Here is a 16,554-nt window from a genome sequence, read left to right as displayed (position 1 = left end):
AATTATTCACAGTGCCACGACATAAGAAGAGAACATGCTTCACAAGCACAGCTGACACAGCATTAGAGTTAACACGGTCCCTTCTGTAATCACTATACCAAATGTATACTGTGGATCTTTGCTAGAGCAGTGATATTTTGAGAGCACACTATGTGCAAAAAGGCTACTATAGTAGTCTTATAGTTTTAAACAGATCAGACGTTTGTATTTTAAGTGTTACATAGAGGAATATAAGTGCTGCATATGTGTCCATGAGAACTAGGGTGAGAAATACTGCATGCAATGGAGGATCACGTCAGAGTACATGAGGAGATGGGCGTAACCTTTTATTCATCTTTATTATACCTGGTCTGAAATAAATATTTACAGACACGAGTGCACATCCCAGCCTGACGTTCAGAAGCACAAACGTCACAGCATAACATCAATCTCTACAGTACGCGACTTGTTTCCAACAACATCATTCTGCACAGGAACAAACATGTTTCCTTTTTATTTAAATAATTAGCAAATTGGCTATCTATTTGTTTCTTTGTTGTTTTCATGATGGAAGTGTGTGTGTGTGTGTGTGTGTGTGTGTGTGTGTGTGTGTGTGCTTGGTTTGAGGGCAGACTTATACGTTGTCTGTGTACACTGTGTGCATGTATACGTTTGAATGCAAGATGCTAACATGTAAAGCAAGCTGCTTATTGAAGCAATAACACTTAATGACCATGAACTACACTGCTAAAACATACTAGTTGTCGGTGTAGCAGGTAGGCAGATGTTGTTCCAAAGAAGGCCTCATTAAAAGTATTAAACCCGCTGAACTATTTTGTGAAGAGGCTTCCTGTTGGTACCGCGACATCAACCGTCAATTCAAGTTTTTATGTCAATGTCTTTCGTGCCAAGTGCGTTTTCTCTAACTTTAATCCTAATAAAAATGTTTATAAAACGAGCTACACACAGTTTGAAACTTTCTCATTTCCATGTAAAACAATAAACTACATTACCCATCGTGCCCTGCGACCCCCCGTGTTGTTTCCCCGGCGGTCGTACGTCACAAGTTGTTCCCGGTTGGACCGCTGCTCGGAGCGGGCGACGGGGAGACGGGGCGAAACCGGAGAAGATGGCAGATGAGGAGGATACGGGGCAGGAGACAGCTGCTGTCTCTCCCCCAGCGAGTCCTCCGAAAACCCGGCCTTACTTCGTCTCCTTCTCCGAGAGCGTCCAGCCAGCCGTCGGCATGATGAGCCAACTACTCTCCCAGCCGTCGTCCCTTAAATTCGACAAGAACATCAAGCAGGCCTTCTACAACACGGGGGCTATGATCTTCGTGGCTAGCTGTTGCGGAGCCACTGTCCTAGTTTACTTTATTCTGGAAGCCTTCCTCCGGCCGCTGCTGTGGGCCGTGCTGTGCGGCACCTTCCTCCACCCCTTCAAGCACTCCCTGGCCCGCCTCGGCCGGTCGTGGCTGAGCGGCCTCCAGGACACCGGGACGCCCATCGTGGTCGGTACGCTGCTGGTCCCCGTGTGGTGTGTCAACCGGGGGGTCGATGCTCTAGGGAAACTGGTGCTCGAGCGGCTCACCGTGCTGCTGGTGATCGGGGCGGGGGCCCCGCTGATCTACTTCTTCTACCTGTTCTGGAGAGTTATCGGCATGGAGGTGATCATCGGGCACGTTTGCACAGTAATCGGGAGCGCGCTGGACTGCTTCCACTCCGTGTGGGTGAGTGTCGGGGAGAGTCAGGGGTGAGTGTTGGGGAGAGACAGGGGTGAGTTTTGGGGATAATCAGGGGTGAGTGTTGGGGATAGTCAGGGGTGGGCACGCCCCCCGTACTGGTAACAACAACAGAGACTTGGATTCATAGGATGCAGTACACTACAGGGTGGATGAGGCGACCACGCTTTAAACATACCCCATGATTGGTTATGCAAGGCTGCAAGCTTCTCTGGCATGATTAGATAACTGAGCGGTTTTCCAGCAACGTCAGTATGTATGATTTAGTATTTCACAATGTAGTCTATCGCGTGGTTTGAGATGCTCTCAAGCACCGTCATACTTCCAGAAATACAGTATTCATTTTTTAGAAGGCCGGCCCCTTTAAAGACGGCAATAGATCAGAGCCTCTCCCTATAAATAGAGTATGATGCTGTATTCAATTACGATGTCTTTGTGTGTTGGGGTTAAACCTCGTTCATTAAATGGAGCCGATTCCAAACTAAGGGTGTATTTGCCTAACAGAGCAGTATTAAAGTGTTATAACTGCTCTTTTGAATGTAGGGCAGGGGGCTTCAGCAGAGCACGTAAACAATCTTTCTACAGTATTCAGACGTCTTTTAATCAAATAATGTTAGTAGTTAGAAAGGCATAATCTATGTGGCACTATTACACTATTATCACCTCTCTCTTCTCCCCTCACTCACTGACATGACTGCCTCTCTCTCTCTCTCTCTCTCTCTCTCTCTCTCCCCCTCAGGTGTGCACGGTGGTGGGGGGTTACATGTTGGCGGTAGCCTTCAAGTGGAGCCCTAGCACGGAGCGCTACCTGCGGGCCGTGTCTGTACCTGTCTGGGCTGTCCTCCTTTTCTACCTCGGTGAGCAGGAGTGAGGCTGATTTTTGGAGTGGAGGGAGAACCTGTTTTGGTGAAGCGTAGATGAAAAACCAGCGTCTATTGAAGCCAAGGTCAAGTCATTTTGATATGAGGAGCATCACACCCTTACAGTCTCAGAGACTAACCAACTTAAGGCTCGACATTAGGAGCAAGCTTGCGCCTGATGAAAACCGAGATCTTTAAACAGACACACCCACACACTCACTTGCATCAGGAAATGCAGACCTCAGTATTTATAGCAGCAGTGTACATGGTTAAACTTAGGGTCGGAAATGTCAAAAGTGACTGAGAGATTTTTGAATGTCAAGACGAGCGGGAGAGAGAGTGAGAAAGAAAGAGCAAGGCCAACCACGTATTTGTTTTTTTACTGAGCCGCAAACCATTTCCTTCCACTCTGTAGTGTCTCTCACCGGCTCATGGCGAGTCCCCATATTTGTGGTCGTAGTCATACTGCTGGTTGTGGGTTCGCAGGAGAAGCCACCAGCCCCTGGTAAAGGTGAGCACACACACACACACACACACACACACACACACACACACACACACACACACACACACACACACACACACACACACAGCCCAACCCATGCTAACATGCATACATTTAGTGGAGATATGATGAAGACTGATGAAGACCATTGATGAGTCATCACTGGCAGGAATTCTTGATCTGGCCAGCTGTGTCCCCTTTGTAAAAAGCTCTTTCACATCGTAGTGAGAACTACTAATGTAGTTCTTGTCAGCTCAGTAGGAGAGGCCTGTAACCGCCTTGGGCCGAGGGTCATGCATGCATGCTGAATAGGAATCCAACCGTACAGCCAAATACAAACACGCACTGCAAACATTTGACATCCATGTTGTCTCCTTTTGTCCTGCAGGCCTAAGCTGACTGAGCTATTTCTTTGTCCTCAGGAGAGTTGTCTGGGCAGGTGTTGTCGTTCGCTGCCAACACCATCTACATGGCCATCTCCTGCTCCAACCTCCGCATGACGCCCCAGACGGGCGACCCAGCCACAGGTCGGCCCTCTGGCCCTCATAGTTGGCTAGTCGTATCTCTTGTTTTCATTCCTTCTTTCACCCCACCTGTTGGTTTACTTGTATATTTGATCGTGGACAACTTGACTGTTTAGTTACCCTCTATAACACATACTATTATAAACAACTGTTTATAATCATTTGTCTTTACTTCCCAAGACAAACCCATTTGGATATTTCTAATTCCATGGATGAATACCATTCTCATTCCATGCTGACGTCGTTCCTTCCTGCTCATGGTTTGGTCCTGCGCTCCCCCCCCAGACTCTGGTGTGGACTCCGTGGGCCCCGGTCCTATTCACAGTACCCCCGGGTTCCCCGGTGCCTCCCGCTCGGTCCCCAGCTCCCTCTTCCCCAAGGTGAAGCGCTCTCAGAGAGCCAGCGATATCTACTTTGTGCTGCTGGTCTGGGCCTTCGTGCTGGTCCAGGTCTGGCTCAACCTGTGGATCCTGCAGCTCCTCCCCATCCCTGTGGCTGGTAACACACACACACACACACACACACACACACACACACACACACACACACACACACACACACACACACACACACACACACACAGACCCCACACACACACACACACACACACACACACACACACAGACCCACACACAGACCCCACACACACACACACACACACACACACACACACACACACACACACACACACACACACAGACCCACACACAGACCCACACACAGACCCCACACACACAGACCCACACACAGACCCCCCCCCCCCCCCCCCCCACACACACACACACACACACACAGACCCACATACAGACCCCACACACACACACACACACAGACCCACACACAGACCCACAAAACAGACCCCACACACACACACACTCACATGCACACACACACACAGACCCCCCCACGCACACTCACATGCACCCACAGACACACACACGCACACACACAGACCCACACAGACCCCCACACACACACTGTTAAGTGCTGGTTACACTTCTACAACTGCGTAATGTGCTATCCAACTGCGTAACCACGGAGACCCCTCGAGCCCTCATAGTTCTCCGTCGTGGCGCCGGATACGCAATGCAAGTGCTGCAGGCGCTGCCAGTGTTTATGTTGTGATAGTAGTCAAACCAGAAAAGTAATTCCGGAAATGTTGTTTTTAGAGGACCAATCGCAGCCCTTGCCGTCTCCGTTGTCGTTTGACGGAGTGACGGACACTTCAAAAATACTTCATGCAGCCGGAGACGACGGAGAGGTTCTCCGACAGGCTCTCCGGCGACGTAGAGGGCTCTCCGTAACCGACGTACAGCACTTTATGCAGGAGTAGAAATGAGGCTTTAATGAGGCCATGTGTTTCTGTTCTAGTGTGGGTGATAAAGAAGCTGGTGCTTCGCTTTGGCCTGAAGGGCTTCGCTGAGCGCAGGCTGGCTTCCTGGTGGGCGGTGCTTGAGCAGTTTGCACTTGAGCGACAGGAGGCCCTTCTGCCTGGACCAATCAAAGGGCTGGCTCAGTTTCTGCTCCGCAGTGACACCAAGGTAATTGGTTCAGGGTAGCGGTCTGTTGGTTCAGGGTCCTGTCTGTAATCCTCTTGGATAACAATAAAAAATATATATACAATATATACAAAGAAACCAGTCCTCAATGTATGTTAAACAACATTTTGTACGTTGCTTGACGGACCAGAGCTGTGATTAAAGAAGTCCAAACGTATAACACAAGCTAGCTTTGCTAGCTTTAACAACAGGCCACAGACCATGGAGGTTGATAGTTTTCTTTCACACACTCACTCACTCTCTCTTACACACACTCACTGTATCACACTTACTTAGACCACACACACACAGTCACACACACAACTCTCTTTGCAGCTAGCAGACTTTTTTTCTCCAATACTACACTTTTCTCTGCCTCCACAATGTTTTAAACATAGACTGAAGAAAAATAGGCTTCAAATGTTTTCATTTTCTTGAGGTGACTCTGCCAGCTCCACGACACAGCATGCAACAACACATCGAATCCAAGCATAGTATTACACACACCTACACAGACCGACTCGACAAACAGGGGCTGTGGTTGGTTACTAGAACTGGGCTGTCTGCTGCACAGTGAACGCTGTACTTCAGACCACAGCGAGGACCACACAATGACGCAATGACCTCATTGGGACACATCCTCCAGATATAAAAACGAGGATCAATTGTTTTGCCAATCCAGCATGGACCCCTGCCTGCTCCTGTCTGTGTCTTCCTTCCTCTTGTACTGCCTGCTCCCAGACAGAGGTTTGTGCCTCGCATCTTCTTCGGGATGTCTGACCCACGCAAAACAACTCGGATAATAACCCTCGTGTCTCTCTGTCTCTTCCCCAAGCTCTGGCAATGGCTTAACGAGAAGGTAATGACGGGGGAGTTCACGAGTAGAAAGGGAGAAGTGTGGTGAGGGGAAGTGTGTGTGTGTGTGTGTGCGTGTACATATGAGCACACCGTTAGCAGCTGGCCTCACTCTCTACCATCCACTGTCGTCACCCTCTCATCCAGGCTTCCTGTCCTTCTCGCCCCTCCACTGACACCCCCCCCCCCCCCCCCCCCTCCCCCCTCCCTGCCCCCCACCATGCTTCTTGCTTTAGTTGTGTCGTTAAAGCCAAGGCAGGGGCCATGGGAGCTCATCGGGTCCTTAAGCCCCTCCCCTAGCTTGAGATGATTGGCTGGGCGGCTTCAGAGTGTGTGAGCTGCATGGTTGATTGGTTGTTGTGAACAGAGCCAAGCACAGTTGTGCGGGGTAGTAGATATGGTGGGGTGGGCAGTGTTTCCCCTCGTGCTGAAAGGGATGTTTTCACATCTTGATATACAACTGAATGAATGCCCCTTACTATGTAGGGGTCACTTTAAAATGTTCTAATCTGACCCAGGGTGTGGTTAACGTGTGGACGTATAGGGGAACCACTGTCAGGGGCTGCTGTGGATGAATACCTTCTGCTAGGGAAGGGGCAGATTGTTAGTGTTGGGGAGGGAAGATGAAGTGAACGTTCACTCAATAGGTCGTCCTTCCCAAAGTTCAAGTGAACACATGGGGTAGGATTTAACATCTCTAATGCAGATAGTGGAATACTTATCACTATCACTTAAACTGACGTCAAGAACTAAAGCTTAACACCAACTTCAAAACAGAACACGCAGGCATTAAACATATGCTGCTGTACTGCTATACTAGGCTTTATGTTGGCTCGTTCATGAAGGTTGGAGCAATGGGAAACCTGGATTCCATTTTAAGACCCAGAATATACATTTCTAAAAATATAAATATAAATACATTCAACTAGTCTTTCCTTTTAGAGCCACACATACATTATCAAGCAAGCAAACATGCACATGCATCAATGCAGTCACGTGTGTTGGTGTATGTGTGTGCCATGCTTATAGACTGACCTCTGGTCCATTCAGTGAGCCTCCTCCTCAGGGTCCAAGACGGCAGCATGGCCTCGGGGCCAGGCCCCCAATCAGAGCCTCAAAACAACCGGTTTCTCCATGGGTCCAATCTCTTGATGTATTTGGTCTCTACTAATAATAACTCCTACCTTTCTCTTGTCTCCGTCTCCCTCCCCTCTGTCCAGATGATCGTGTGGTTGGAACGTTCCCTGGATAAAATCATCAGCATCTTCATCATCTTCCTCCTGGTGACAGGAACGCTGCTGATGGCGCTGCTCCTCACCGCCATGGTACGTCTCTAGGTGTCCTGTCTCTTCATGTTTGCTGTAGTAGTTTACGGAGTTTAAGGACGGGAGAACGCACTGAGCTGTGTTTTTGTCTCAGGGGTAATACGGGTAACAGTAGGGAAAGTGTTATGATACGTTGCTAACGACGTGGCTGCAGTAGATCCCAACACGTGGCGACCTCAGGGCTCTGAGGTCGCGCCAAGCCACAGATTCAGGGGAGATCCATTTCAAGGTCAGTGGCGTAATGCGCTCCAACAGCTTTGGTTCTCTCTTGCTCGTTTCAGGTCCACCACGAGAGCGCGCACATCATCGACGTCACCAGCAACCTCATCAACGAGACCGTGTCCAACCACCCCGAGTGGGCCAAGTATGAGCTCTCAGAGGGGGGTCCCCTCTCCCCCTCTCCCCCTCAGCCTCTGTCTCCCTAGTTTGTCTAAACACTGGCTCCAATGTCCTCTCCCTCTCCCTTTTGTCTCCATGTTGTTCCCTGTGAGTCCCCCCCCCTCCCCCGGAGCCTTCAGCGTTGCGTCCACTGTGTGTCCGTCCACTCTTTCCCTCGCCTGGGAAACTCTGCCCTCATAATGCACGGCAGGGGGGCGCCGTCCCAGAAATACAACCGGCGGGCTTCACTTCCCCACGACCAACACTAGTGTCAGCCCACCACCGCTCACTCCTAAATGATCGCTCGTTGACCACGGTCGTTATATACCTCAGCGCTTTGGGGGGGGGTCTCCCATCGGAGCCCCCGCACCGTGAGTGGAGGTAGCACTGATGGAGTCGCAGCTCCTTTAGCGGACCCCCTGGTGAACCTTCCCCCCCCTGTGCTCTCTACCCTTGTTCCCTCCTGCTGCCTCCTGGTGACCCGGTGGCCCGCCCCAGCTGGCTGCCGGAGGCCTGCGTGGTGCAGAAGGTCCTGAACTCGGCAGCCACCAACGTCTACCAGCACGGGAGGGAGTGGATCACGCAGAAGGTGAGGGTTTGACCCGACGCACCGTAGGAAAAGGGACAGGGTTGCAAGAGAGGAAGAAACGCAGTGATCATGTGTCGTGTCTCTTGTTGTGCTGGGGTGTGGTTCGTCCTGGTCAGCTTCACAAGATGCTGGGAGACAAGGTGAACCACACAGACGTCATCGAGAAGCAGGTCCTGGAGCTCTGGGACCGCCTGTACCATTCCTGGTTTGTTAAGGTAACTGGACGGTGTCCGATCACACTGCATTTACGTGGAACTCAAACGGCTCCCATGAAACTAAGACTTCTTCAAACTTTATTTTTTTGTATTTTGTATTGTTCTTCCGTAAATAGGTGAAACAGTTGATCAAACATAATTTAACAAATGTGTTGTAGTGGTTGTAATAAAATAATACGTAATAATCCTTCTCTTTGAAAACACCCAAGAGTTATTTTTGTGGCACCAAAATAGACGGTCTGCATGTTCCATGTCCACTGACGCGCCCTAAAGCAGCGTCCTTGTGCTCCAGAACGTGACCCAGTCGGGGCGCGGGCGCGGCCACAAGGCGTCCGCCCAGAGGCAGAACAGCTGGCTGGGGACGGACATCCTGGACTGGAAGGACGTGGCCTCCTTCGCCCAGGAGAACATCGAGACCCTGCTGTCGGTGCGTCTGCCACACAGCCCGCCACCCCCCCGCCCTCACACGGGGCCCCCCCCCCACGGGGCCCTAGCCTTCAGGATGAGGGCCTGCCCGCTGACGCTTCTCTCCCTGACAGATCCTGGAGTCCCTGTGGGTGGTGATGAGTCGCAACGTGGGCCTCCTCATCTCCACCACCACCACGCTGCTGACCGTTCTGTTCCACAGCGGCACGGCACTGCTCAACTTTGTGCTGAGCCTGGTGAGGTTCTGCTGCCCCTGATCGTCCTGTTGTAGGCCGCTGTGATGTAGTAATGTAACCAGACGACGCTCAGGTCTAGTGCTTCACACTGCCTTTCTCCAAGGGCTTCCTTGGTTCTCAGGTCGTTGGAAGACTTCTTGAGAGATCCCTGAACGCTCTGCCCTTCAACAGACAAAGGGGACCTCGGGGAGTTCATTGAGGGCGTATTCACACCTGCCTTGTTTGCTTCGAACTAAACCAAAAAAATCCCCGGTGGGTGTGGGCTGGTGTGATTACAAACCATCAAACTCGAGAGCGGTTCCAAACAAACCCTGGTGTGGTTCGCTTGAGATGTGAACGCGACCGCACCACACCCCGAGAGTCTCATGTAGGAGCCCTTAGAAGGTGATCTTGTGTGCAGAGTAGACCTAACGAAAGCAGCGGGAGTGAATGACTCTTCTTCAGGTGAAGCAGGAGTGAATGACTCTTCTTCAGGTTGGAACCAGCGCGGCCGGTGATGGCGGTGATGGCTGAACGTGTCCCGCTGTGTGCTCGTGTGCAGGTGATCTTCCTTACCACCCTGTTCTACCTGCTGAGCTCCAGCGGGGAGTACTACAAGCCCGTCAAGTGGATCATCAACCTCACGCCCCTGTCCCAGCCCGGGCCCTCCTCCAACATCATCGGCCAGTCCGTGGAGGAGGCCATCAGGTGAGCCGCCGCGGCCCGCCGGAGCCTGATGGGTGTGGGGGGGGGGGGGGTGGGGGTGGTGGTGGTGGTGGTGGTGGTGGTGAAAGGTGCCTGACCCGTGTGTCTGTGTGTGTGTCTTATGTTTAGAGGCGTGTTTGACGCCTCTCTGAAAATGGCTGCCTTCTACGGCCTCTACACCTGGCTCACGCACACCATATTCGGCATCAACATCGTCTTCATCCCCTCCGGTGGGTGCGCTGGCTTCCTTTGCGTTCATTGCGGTACACGGCTCATTGTGCCTTTCCCCATCGAAGTAACGGTAACCGTATCTGTGCTGCATCCTCCCCCTCTCTTTTTCTGTGTCTCCCTCTCTCTCTGTCTCTCTGTCTCCCCGTCTCTCCGTCTCTCCGTCTCTCCGTCTCTCCGTCTCTCTGTCTCTCTGTCTCTCTGTCTCCCTGTCTCTCTGTCTCCCTGTCTCTCCCTGTCTCTCTCTCTCCCTGTCTCTCTGTCCCCCTGTCTCTCCCTGTCTCCGTGTCTCTCTCTCTCTCTCTCTCTCTCCCTGTCTCCCTGTCTCTCCCTGTCTCTCTCTCTGTCTCTCTGTCTCCCTGTCTCCCTGTCTCTGTCCTGGGCCTCCTGGTGTAGCTCTGGCTGCCATCCTGGGTGCGGTGCCCTTCCTGGGGACGTACTGGGCGGCGCTGCCGGCCGTGTGTGACCTGTGGCTGGCCCAGGGGGAGGGCGTGAAGGCCCTGCTGCTGCTCGTCTGCCACCTGCTGCCCACCTACTTCGTGGACACGGCCATCTACTCAGACATCTCGGGGTGAGGTGCAGTCGGATCACTGTGTGTGCGTGTGTGTGTGTTTGTTGTTGTTGTTGTGCGTCACCTTATGTCTGCCAATGTGTGAGCAGGAGAGACAGTGGGGGCCGTAGTGGGCAGGAGAGACAGTGGGCAGGAGAGACAGTGGGCAGGAGAGACAGTGGGCAGGAGAGACAGTGGGCAGGAGAGACAGTGGGGGCCGTAGTGAGAGTGTTGGAGCCCAGTGGGACTGGGAGAGTGGTGGACCAGTGGGACTGGTAGAGTGGTGGACCAGTGGGACTGGGAGAGTGGTGGACCAGTGGGACTGGGAGAGTGGTGGACCAGTGGGACTGGGAGAGTGGTGGACCAGTGGGACTGGGAGAGTGGTGGACCAGTGGGACTGGGAGAGTGGTGGACCAGTGGGACTGGGAGAGTGGTGGACCAGTGGGACTGGGAGAGTGGTGGACCAGTGGGACTGGGAGAGTGGTGGACCAGTGGGACTGGGAGAGTGGTGGATCAGTGGGACTGGGAGAGTGGTGGACCAGTGGGACTGGGAGAGTGGTGGACCAGTGGGACTGGGAGAGTGGTGGACCAGTGGGACTGGGAGAGTGGTGGACCAGTGGGACTGGGAGAGTGGTGGACCAGTGGGACTGGGAGAGTGGTGGACCAGTGGGACTGGGAGAGTGGTGGACCAGTGGGACTGGGAGAGTGGTGGACCAGTGGGACTGGGAGAGTGGTGGACCAGTGGGACTGGGAGAGTGGTGGACCAGTGGGACTGGGAGAGTGGTGGACCAGTGGGACTGGGAGAGTGGTGGACCAGTGGGACTGGGAGAGTGGTGGACCTCAGGAGCCTGGCTGCTCCCTGGCCGGCGGCCAGTGGTCCCTGGCTCCGGTTGAGTTCCTGCAGCCCCTGTGAAGCCCCGTCTCTCCAAACAGACGGTGTTTGGTGCTGACAAAGACAAAGCCAGCCAGGGAGCTTGGCAGCCTGTACTTCCTATCAGCTTATCTGGTTCTGTGAGCTTCTGTCTCGGGCTCCACTCGGCCGCCTGTGTGTTTGTAACCCTTCTATATTCCTCCAACAACCCCAGGCCGCTTACCTACTGTACTAATATTAGAGGGAAACTGGATGTAAAAAAAAAAAAAAATTTTCATGTGTGTTTTGTATCTTAGCCTCAAAATATTCCTATTCATATAACACACATTATAACACATGTTATAAGACATGTTATGAGACATGTTTGCCTTGTTGTAGTTCCTACTACAGCCACTCCTGTCCAAAGTGAGCGACTGTGAGTTGAGGCGCAGGTAGAGGGTCTTACTGAAGGGTCCCGAGAGGACGGCCGCAGGCACCGGGGATCAAACCCACGGCCCTTCAGCGGGGAGTCAAAGCGCCGAACCGCCGCTACGCGCTGTCCTGCTGTCGGTGGCGTGCCTTCACTGGTCTCCTCCTCCCCTCCAGGGGCGGGCACCCCTACCTGACGGGCCTGGCGGTGGCCGGCGGGGCCTACTACCTGGGCCTGGAGGGGGCCATCATCGGGCCCATCCTGCTGTGCATCCTGGTGGTGGCGGCCAACATCTACAGCGCTATGCTGACCAGCCCCAGCTCCACCCAGCCCACCCCCGTGCAGCCCTCCCCCGTGCAGCCCTCCTGGCCGCTCGGGCCTGGCAGGTACGGTCAGACGCACGCCTAGGCCTGTCACCACAACACGCTGTTGCCGGCCGATAAATCGTCCCAGAAATTATTGCGATAAGCGATTTAATATTGCCGTTTTGAGACCATTTTCAAGTACAACCTTTCAAAGATCAATAAACTGTTATCTCTGAAGAATAGTTAACACTGGAACTGGCAGACATTTTAAATATCCAAAATAAATAAACAAAACTAACAAAAACAATAAATAAAATTGAAATAAAACTACATGAAGCGAACTACAACTGTCAGTGAGTGCGCACCATTTGAACTGTCCTGTTTGTACTTTGTTGTCGACTAAACGCCCCAGTGATTGTGGACTGAAGACGGAGACGTCCCATGATCTGTTGTATTATTTTTTGTATTATTATAAAACTGCATGGGATGATTATGCTTTAGGTGCAGATGCATGTTTGTTGTATTGGCACGTTTGGTTTCTACCGTTTTACAACAAATGCGATATACCAGCTTGCACAGGTTAAGTGGTTCACCGCGGTCATTCGGTTTGAACCCGAAGTGCTCCCACACGGCAGCTGTTGCGTAGAGACACGAGAAAAATTTTAATTTAAAAAAAGCTGATTTGTCGCGGACGGAAAAATTATCATCTCATTTAAATGGATAGTGCAATTACTTGATTTATTGCTTATCGCGACAGGCCTACACACACACACACACACCTGCACACGCACACACCTGAACACGCACACGCACACACCTGCACACGCACACACCTGAACACGCACACACCTGAACACGCACACGCACACACCTGCACATACACAACTTTTTCCTTGTTCCTGATTTGTTGTTACCTTGTTCAGCACCTTCTATTTTATTGTCTCTTCTATAGAGTGAGCAGTTCTATAAATAATGTTTGATTTAAGGAGCGTCTTTGACCTCAAGGGAATATAATTGTATATATATGATAGTATTAAAGGACAATTCTGGTATTGAGCACATTGAGCCCCATTTCTGGTTTGTCTAGGATGAAATAGAGGTGACACCGAAATTTAGACTATTGGTCCTGTCTCTGTATTTGGCTCATGTAGAATCGCCCCTGCCTGCTTCAGAATGGCTGGCGACGGGCATTCACAAACCTGTCCTTAAAACACCCCTAAACGTTTGTTTTCAGAAATGTGCAACTCACCGAGTAGGTAGTGGTGTTTGTTGATGTTCCAAATCAAGTATCGTAGCAAAATACAGTTTCTGTCATGTTTTATTTGTCATTTTGTAAATCCATTGAAACTGAAACCGGACCGGAACCGGAAATGGAAAGGGGGCTGTTTACGTTTGGTTGTAGTCTTTTCACTCGGTTCTCCGTCTCAACAGTAGGGCTAGAACCGAACGAAAAGACTACAACCAAACGTAAACAGCTCCCCTTTCCGTTTCCGGTCAACGAGCAATGAGTCTCCCAACAGAAATCAATGGATTTACAAAATGCCAAATAAAACACGACAGAAACTGTATTTCGCTACGATACTTGATTTGGAACATCAACGAACACCACTAACCACTCGGTGAGTTGCACATTCCTGAAAAAGAAAGTTTAGTGTTGTTTTAAGGACAGGTTTGTTAATGCCCGTCGCCAGCCATTCTGAAGCAGTCAGGGGTGATTCTAAATGAGCCAAATACAGAGACAGGACCAATAGTCAAAATGTCGGTGTCAACCACTCCATTTCATCCTAGACAACCCAGAAAGAGGGCTCAATGTGCTAAATACCGGAATTGTCCTTTAAGATGAATCTTTGTGGTGGATTGTGTTACATGTGTTTTCCTGCGTGTCTGGTACAGGGTGTTCCTAGACTCCACTCCCTCCGTGCTGAAGAAGGCCCGTGAGTGAAGGTCTCACGCTGTCCTCCAGTCTTCACCCTGCAGGGCCGGCCCTCACCAAGAGTCGGAACGATCGCTTCTCCATGACGGCAACTTCTCTGGCCAGAGGACGCACGTGATGAAAACAAGGTTCTAGAGAGCAGGCCGGCTTTTGGAGACCATTTACTACAAGCTTGCTATTGTTAATAATGGAATAATCCAAATCTCGGACAACACAGTGCCTATGTTAATGTTCTTATTCTGACAAATGGCCAAATTCTATGAGAAAATGTGTCGCCCATAATTTGATTGGGAACGCCAACTTAATTAGAGATAATTTGATGTTCAATATCTGGTGTGAGGAGGCGGCTGTGTGGTCCTGTGTGTGCCGCCCCTCTGTCCCCTACCTCGCTCTCTTGGCGTCCAGCCGGATCAAGCAGGATTTGTATTACAAGTTGTTTGGCTCGAACTCTTCATCCTGAAGCAACGTTTATATATATTTATAGAGAATAAGTCGTTTTTTTACGTTTTACTTTGGTATTGGTTCAACGGCTTCATCTTTTCCACATACCCCCTGGACCAGGGTCTTTGTACCCTTTTGTTTGTAGTTCTGTTTTAATGTCCGTACTGCTGACCCTATTTAACAAAAAATAGATATCTGCTACTTTTGCTGTACATGACACAAGTAGCACACTGCGATATTCGTTTTGATTGAGTGAATTTTTACAAAGGCAGAAAGTAGAAAATACTCAGTTCTGTCATAGGATTAATTTTGCTGCCTGTGTTTGTTTTGTCTTAACGTGTTTGTAGACACAAAGGTATCCATACACACAGAATAGCTCAGCAAGGGCTCTGTCTCTGTTTGAACATGTAGCGTTGTGTTGCTAAGATTATAGCTTGGCTGACTCCTTCTACAAGCACTTTTCTGCTCATTTATATCAGTCTCCCCATGAGGATAAAGCCCATGTCACGGTTATATTAAGAATTAGGACAGGTGAATTATAAATATGATGGCAGACACTAATGTGAAAACCATCTTCCAGTATTTCTAAGAAAACCCCCAAATTCACTTCACTGGGAGTTATCACCAACAGTTGAATGAGACGTTTTTTTTTTTTGACTGAATATTAAGGAACTGTTTACATAATTTGGAGCTTTAATGAATAACTTGTGACTCATTAGTATGTGATGCACATACATTTTCATGAATGCCTACTGTGTTGGCTTCCCACGTTCACAGTCGTTGGGCGACTCGTTCCACTAATGTGATGTTAATGTGTGGTAGAAAATTGCTGTGCTGTCTTTATACGTGCACAGATCTAATAAACATTACCATTTGACCAACGGGGCTCCATTTTCTTTTCCTAAAGTTATTTTGAATGAAATAAAGCTTTCCCTTGTTGATCTCCCTGTCTTGCCTCTGAGTGCAGCGTGGTCTGATTCATTCCTCTGATCCGTCCTAAGTGCTCAATGCGTTTACCACTGGCAGGCCACATTGTTTTTCACAGGTTATTTGACCTCGATTACCAGGTACATCAGCGTTCATGAATGTCATCCTTTTTAGTAGAACAGTGTGTGAAGGATGGTTAAGGTTGAAGTGTTTTCAAATAGACGCAATAAGGGCCAATGGCTGACAGCCAAGGGCACGTCCACTGCTCAGATCAGCTTTGCCATTTTGCTCCATTTAGCTTAAGTGTTGAAAATGGACACAGTGAGGTGGTTTAGTGTAGATACAAAATAAAATCTATTTGACCGCTGTCACAGTGTCCGTCTATTTACACATTCTTTTTTAATACCACACAAAAAGATACAGCTTGGTTTTATTCTGTAAACCTTTTCACTTTTATTTTCTACAACATTTGGATCAGCTCAGTGTGGAAGCCTGGGTGTTTCCTTCCCCCAATCAGAGCACTCAAAACAATACTGTCTCCTCCCACTCCTCACCATACAGCCAATCATCAGACGCCAGTCTGCTGAACACCCTCCACTACCAAGTCCATCACCGAAGATGAACCAATGAAATGTCCGACCTATGTGTAAACCCCTCCTCCACTGGAGAAGGCTGAAATAGTATAAACGTTTTTTTTCTGTGAAATGACTTCTCTTACTAAGATGTCAGAGAGGAGGAATAAAAAATAAAAAGTTGACTTAAAAAGAACAAGATGGTGGCAATGAATGAGTGATACGCAGATAAACCCACTGATTGAGCCTAGCTGCTCTCTGGTAAAAAAAAAAAAAAAACTAAAATAAACGGTAAAAAGTATATCTGTACTGTGAGATATGCGGTTAAGAATGGTGATATGTCTGCTGACTCGCTCTACTACGTGGACCGCCAGATGACCTCTTTCCCTGTGGACCTCCACGCGTCTCCTCCAGAGGACCGCATGAACCCCCCGGTAACCCCCACCTCCTGCTGAGCGGGAGC

The 16,554-nt window shown here is 50.1% G+C and overlaps 1 protein-coding gene across 1 annotated transcript; it reads left to right on the top strand.

The window, feature by feature from the left end:
* Window positions 1-242: 242 nt before the first annotated feature.
* tmem245 (transmembrane protein 245) lies at window positions 243-15,536 on the top strand. The gene is made up of 17 exons (XM_084472361.1): window positions 243-1,708; window positions 2,460-2,577; window positions 2,996-3,091; window positions 3,508-3,612; window positions 3,895-4,107; window positions 4,981-5,150; window positions 7,223-7,327; window positions 7,609-7,691; window positions 8,204-8,294; window positions 8,411-8,509; window positions 8,802-8,936; window positions 9,049-9,171; window positions 9,713-9,858; window positions 9,985-10,085; window positions 10,480-10,654; window positions 12,090-12,299; window positions 14,112-15,536. Exons 1-17 carry the CDS (start codon window positions 1,109-1,111, stop codon window positions 14,158-14,160), a joined length of 2,619 nt encoding a protein of 872 aa, XP_084328487.1. The 5' UTR covers window positions 243-1,108; the 3' UTR covers window positions 14,161-15,536.
* Window positions 15,537-16,554: the final 1,018 nt, after the last annotated feature.

The sequence above is a fragment of the Micromesistius poutassou genome, assembly GCF_964030765.1.
Source record: "Micromesistius poutassou genome assembly, chromosome: 8".
NCBI classification, from domain to species: Eukaryota; Metazoa; Chordata; class Actinopteri; order Gadiformes; family Gadidae; genus Micromesistius; species Micromesistius poutassou.
Note: the sequence above shows the minus strand (reverse complement) of the source record. Positions and strands in the feature narration are given on the sequence as shown.